The sequence below is a fragment of the Cygnus atratus genome, chromosome 9 (assembly GCF_013377495.2).
Source record: "Cygnus atratus isolate AKBS03 ecotype Queensland, Australia chromosome 9, CAtr_DNAZoo_HiC_assembly, whole genome shotgun sequence".
NCBI lineage: Eukaryota > Metazoa > Chordata > Aves > Anseriformes > Anatidae > Cygnus > Cygnus atratus.
The window spans coordinates 5055284-5061573 of NC_066370.1; the positions used below are offsets into that span (position 1 = coordinate 5055284).

Here is a 6290-nt window from a genome sequence, read left to right on the forward strand (position 1 = left end):
AGTCTTTGGAAAGTTAGTATTTGTTTGTGTGCAACTTACAAATACAAAAACATAAAGCAACAAAGAAAATCAGGAAAAACACCTTCCAACCAGTTTCAGATGTAGATTCCCTGTAAATCAAACTAATCGTAGAAAGGAGTGCAGAAGAATTATCAGCTAGAGACAGCGTAACTATAAGAAGTTATTGTCTTGTCTTCTGTAATAAGAAAACCCATCAGTACCGTCAATTAAAGCCCTTGGGTTCAATACTAAGCCTGAGCCAGGGCATAAATAGCACATTGCATTAGCAACACCATGAATTATCCTCAGATATCAGTGTTTTCACTTGAAGGGTTTTTTTTGCTTGTTTGTTTTTTTTTTCTTTTTTTTTAAAAAGGAGTTTCTAATCTGGCAGGGAACACAAAGAACATGGACTAAGCAGCAGATCCAATGTTTAAGAAACACTTCACATCCAAGCACATCACTCCTTGCCTCACTATCCCACAGCAGCTCCCGGGGCAGATGGGGCTGAGGGACGAAGCCCAGGAGCACAGACCAGGTGCTGCTGAGAGCAGCGACGAGGCCTTGCTGACTTAGAGAATGTGTCAGCTGCAGGTTATACCTGACAGAAGACACTGCTACACCATGAGCAGCACCACCAGCAACAAACATGTGGGTAATTAAAGGTCTCCCCCACAAGTCCTGCCTCACTGCCCTCCCTTGGGCTCCCCCATGAGCATCCAACCACGCCAGGCATCTCCATCTCCTCCCAAACCACCACCAGCTGCACCCTCAGCACCCCTACCCCCATCCAGCCCACCTCGGATGGGGAGCTGGAGGGCCAGCACAGAAAAGGGGGTGCCGGGGTGATGGTGCTGCAGCCCCAGCAGCTGGCCAGCCACAGGCAGCAGCCTCACTCCAGCGCATAATTACGTACTCCGCAGGTATGACCAATCTCCTGGTCGTACAACAGCTCACATAGGAGAACCTGAGAACTTCTAGACTACTGTATCACTGCAAGAAAGATGAAGTAGTATGGCAGTTATTACCTCAGAGAAGCCATCTGTCCCACTAACACAGCCTTTGGGACCCCCAAGCTTCAGGAAGGGATGCTCCAGCTGAGCACAGAGCCACCCAGGGTCACCAGGGGTGAGCCACAAGGGCGGTGCTCTGGCACCTTTCTGCAAACGCCCACAGAGAAGAGCAAGGAAACGCCACTAATCATAAAAGCTAACAGCTGAGGACTTTGCTACTTGTATTAGGCTCCCAAACCCACTTTCTTTTTTTTCCAGATACACCAAGGCCAGCCCAGGCCATTTAGCAACAGAGAATGGAGTATGTTTGTTTAGCATAAGGAAAATCCACACTCAACTTTGCTTTCTACACCAGGATGGAAATGCTGGACCTCCCTGCTGGGACTGCCAGGGCCCATTCCCGAGGAGGCTCCTGGCAGGCTGCAGAAGACCCTCCTCACATAAATGGGTTCCACAAGAGCCAGGAACCTATCTTAACAATTCTAACACTGCACTGAAACATTTTTCAAGCCGTTACTTCCCTCTCCATTTTCTTTAGATCTAAATTTAATGTGTTTCAGAAGTGGGAAGTGAGCTTTTATGTGGAAAAAGACCCTCCCGCTCTCATGGCCAGGTGCTGTGCCCAGGATGCATTCGCCCTTCCAGCAAGGTACTTTCTGTTTTCCTTATTAATGTGGAAGCCACAGCGATTGCTCCAGGTGAAGTGAACGTCTCTATTGGCAGAGCATTACCTTGGGTAGGATTTTGGTGTCAACACTGCTCCATTAACCACGTTGCTGCAAAAGCAGGCAGCGAAAACAAATCTTTCGGCCGCCTAATTTCCTTGAAACGCTTTGCTGGAGCTCGGCACGAAGAGACAGAAAGAGTACCCTAGTTCCCTTCTCTTCTAACCGAGAAGGCGCCGGGCAGGGCCGGACGAGGGCTCCCCACGCCCGGGATGGCGGTGCGAGCACGGCGTGCGGGTCGGGGCCGCGCACGGCAGCCCGAGGGGAGGCGCGGGGGGCAGCCCGCGTTTACCGGCAGGTAGCCGGCAGGCCACAGCCCCGCGCTGCGAGCGGCTGCGGCGCCGTGCGGGTACCCGGAGCATCGCGCACCCAGCCGGGGGGAGCCCAGCACCCCCATCCCCCGGCCGCCCCCCTCCCGCCGCGGCACCCCGGGGGGGGGGGGGGGGGGGCCTGGCCCGCGGCCCTGCTGAGTCACTGCCCCCCCCCTTTCCCCCGCACTCACCTGCGAGCCGCGGCCGCTCCGCACCCCGTTGGGCGGCCGGCAGCCGGCGCTGCCCCCCCGGCGGCGCGGCGGCCCCGCGGCGGCCCCGTTGCAGGCGGCGCGGAGCCGGGGCCCCTCGGCGGGGTCGCCGCCGCCTCCTCCGCCCTCGTCGCCGGCGGGGAAGAGCCCGCAGCAGCGCTGGAAGCGCGCCACGGGCTGGGAGCCGCGCAGGGCTTGCAGCAGGCGGGCCATGCTGCGCCCGGCCGGCCGCCGCTCCGCAGGTGCCCGGCCCCGCCCGGCCCCGCCCCCGCAGGTGCGCCCGGCCACGCCCCGCTAAGCCACGCCCCGTTCGGACACACCCCGATAGGCCACGCCCCCTCCCGGCCACGCCCCGGGGGTTGGCTCCGCCCCGTAGGTGCGCCAGGCCCCGCCCACTGGCTCCACGAGCGCTTGTCCCTCAGCCCATAAAATGGCCGCCTGACAGGGTTTGGGGAAATAAATACACACGTGTATAGACGTGTCTGGGGAAATAAAGTCATACCTGTGTACATAGGTGTCTGGGTATTGCTTGTTTTAACCGGCGTGCCTCAAGTTGCGCCAGGGGAGGTTCAGGTCGGAAATGAGGAGGCATTTCTTCTCAAAGAGCAGTCAGGCACTGGGACGGGTTGCCCAGGGAGGTGGTGGAGTCACCATCCCTGGGGGTGTTCAAGGAAAGGTTGGACGTGGTGCTTAGGGACGTGGTTTAATGGGTGACATTGGTGGTAGTGTGATGGTTGGACCAGATGACCTTGGAGGTCTTTTCCAACCCTAATGATTCTATGATTTCCAGCTCTTGGTTTATTTTCTGTTCACTGTGGCCTTCACAAAAGCCAAGGAGGGATGTACTTTTAGGAGTTTACCATTTTCCTGGCTGCGGCTTAGGACACCCATGGCATTAGATGACAGCAGCAGATTACTTCAACAGACACAGAGATTATTTTAGCAGAGGCAGTACTCTGCACAGCCTTACCCCTGTGTGTCCCTAGGGTAGCCTCAGTGACAAAAGGCTGGGGTCAGCCCCAAGCCCCTTCCCATGCTGTGTGGAAGGGGCAGCCCCAGAAGAAGTGAGGCAAGTGGTTCCCCACCCACACAGAAACCACTGGGAGAAAAAGCGAGGCCAGAAATGTGGTTTCATTGAAAATAAAAACCAAAATGGGTTTGAGGCATGCCTGGTCCTAAGGAACTTTAGGCATGCCTTCAGTCCTCGAGTCAGATGGGCGAGGTAAGTCTGCGCATGGGTAGGGCACTGCCTGCCACGTCCCACAGAGCAGCGCTCCGACCCTCGAGGGGCACTGAGGTGCTGGGGGGCCCAAGGGTGCAAATATCCAGCAGAGGAGATCTGTGGGGATGCCTGACGGGGCCAGATGTCTGAGCCTCGCTGAATCAGCATGGCAAGGGGTGCATTAGCTGCTGGTGGAAGTTCATGACCCCTTTTTTTGCTAAGGAAAGCAAAGGGATTTGTGAACACTATGTTCCTGACAGAGATTGATGTCCAGAATGAAAGAGACGATTCAGTTTAGATTGAGGTGACAGAGTTTTCAGGGAAGAAAACACCTGGTTGGCATTTGGCAATTTTCTCAGGAAGACAATGCCAATACGACCCTCCTGCCCCTACCACCAGGTGAACCACTGACACCTCAGAGCCATGGTCGCTGTGGGAGCAGAGGTCCCCAGGGAACTGCACTCCTGCAGTGTTTGAGAGAAATGGCACGGTGTGGGCCGCAGGGTGGCCCCATGCAGCTCATTTTTTTCCAGAAGGACAGGGACGCTTGCAGGGCAGATTATGGGATCACAGGAAGGACCACAGAGTAAAAGTGTAGGGCCACAGGGACGATGGAGGGTTTGATGAGAGAACTGAGAGCACAAAAGTGACTGTTGCAGTGGAAAGCTCGTAGTAACTTGGAATACACATCTATAGGAAGCTTGTTTTATCACTGGCACTGCTCATGGAACAACTTGTTTGTTCTTGTTCAAAGCAAGAGTATGAATCATTCCTCTTGATGTTCCTCTTACAGAGCAAGGCTCTAATACCCTTTTCCTGAGACCTGCCTCACATTATCTCTGACTGCCAACAAAAACACTCAGGATTTGGCTCCTTGAAAGATGAAAACACGAAAAAGAAACACAGAAATCTTCAGGAGGTGCCCATCCCACACTCTGTATGCCCCATGCAGGTTTTCTGGCATTTCAAAATGCAGTTTTCTGTAAAAGCAGTGGAAGCAGGACCACTGCAAAGGACGAGCTATGTAGCTCTGAGAGTGTGTAAAAGGACCAGCTGCAAAGAACATTCTAAAAGTTTTAACCGGTGAAACTACCTCATCTCGGGCCAAAACGTCTCCCCAGCAGCTGGTCAGCACTCAGCGCCATTTTCATGAGGGAGGAAATTCACGTCTGGGCTGAGCACGCAAGATGGGAAAACAAAGGATAACTTTTTAGTAAGCTGAAAATAGTGCCTTGCACCGAAAGCATTTCCTTAACAACAACACGTGTCGCTGTCATGCCAGTGTATCATTTTGCCTCCAGCATCAACAAAGCTGAGAGCTAAGTACAAATTCCACGACCGGGGGAGGATAATGCTGCCATAAGAACACAGCTCTGCTTTCAGATGCCAGCCTGTTTGCAGCTCTGACAGTCAGACGAGTCTTGTTTTGACTCATAAACTGAGGAAATGGGGCTGAAGGAGCAAACGCAGCCAGCAACCAGGCTTCACTCTGAAGGGCAGCACCTCAGCCGTGTTAGGTGGTGGCAGGTTGTCCTTGTGCCCACGAACACCACAACATTGCTTCTCCAAGGCAGAGAGTGAGGGGGGAAATGGAGTGGACACCAGCACGCTCGGCACCCATAGAGCTCGCCACTGGGCTGCTGGGCTGCAATGCCTCTGCCGCACCATTTGCAGGCACCTACACAGGCTCCTTTGGCCACGCAGTGAAGAAAGAAATCCCAACGATGCGTTGGCATCATGGCATGTTGTCTTTAAGCAGGTGTTGGCCACATTTTCTTCACCAGCATCATCCTGTATCTTTTCTTTATCCTCAGTCATTTTCTCTATATACTTCAGAGCCCAGCTCACTTTCATCTTCCTTCACTGTTTTTTGGTAATTTGCATTTTTCACTCTTCAAATTGCAAAGGAAACTGTTAAAAATTGTATAGTTTTAATACCAATGTCCTGACTACCCTTTTTATAAGTTTCCTGCAATTTCTTTTTTATTTAGTTGACACATTACTGAACACATTATTTTGGATAGGTGACTCCTCTCCTGCATGTCAGACCCGACCACCCACCAACCTCCCAGGGAACAAACTGGAGCTTTCTCAGTTTATCTGGAAGAAGTGAAGATTGTGAAGTAAGCTGAAGAGATGGCAAAGTGCTGTTCAATGTGCCCTTAGAAACCACCCCACCAGAAAACGTGGCTTTCACAGCACTTCAATCCTTCACTTTTGATTTAATGCATATCAAAGTTCAAATAAAATTCTATTTTTAAATAGAAGGTTTCTGAGGGGAAAAAAAAAAAACAAACTTTTGCAACGTAGGTCAATAAAAAACATGAAACACGAAGCTTCACCAGGCTTTGCTCTGCAGCAGCAGGAACAGCTACATGTCTGCCATGGGAAGCCCAGGATAGGCACTGTTCTCACTGGATCTCTCCCAGATTTGATCTCCATTTGAGAGGGTATAACACAAAACCAACTCAATTAAGAGCAACAGAAGTCCACACACCTGTAATGGGTTTCAAGCCTGCCCGTTTTGCATGGCTTTTCTGGCTTTGAGAAAGCATTTTCTATGCAAGTACCTTCTTCGTTAGCTTAGCTGAGCAGCATGGTGAGATCGGAACATGTTTCTGATACATCAGCTGCCTTCAGTGCCCTGAACACACAGCCAATTGTCTTTGCACAGATGGTCTCAAAAATGTGAAGCTCCAGCAGCACACGGTGTTGTGTGTGCTAAATATATCACTCCTGTAAGGTCCAAACAGCTCATCAACTCCTGGAAGTTTAGGCACAGAAAAAATGGAATTGCAGACCCTTGTTTT

General features: G+C 52.2%; 1 protein-coding gene across 1 annotated transcript in view; it reads right to left on the minus strand.

The window, feature by feature from the left end:
* The window catches only part of SGPP2 (sphingosine-1-phosphate phosphatase 2), a 29313-nt gene extending 26842 nt beyond the window's left edge, over window positions 1–2471 (minus strand). The window contains exon 1 of the mRNA XM_035544720.1: window positions 2241–2471. Within this exon, the coding sequence (XP_035400613.1) occupies window positions 2241–2471 (231 nt within the window). The remainder of the gene's footprint in view (window positions 1–2240) is intronic.
* Window positions 2472–6290: the final 3819 nt, after the last annotated feature.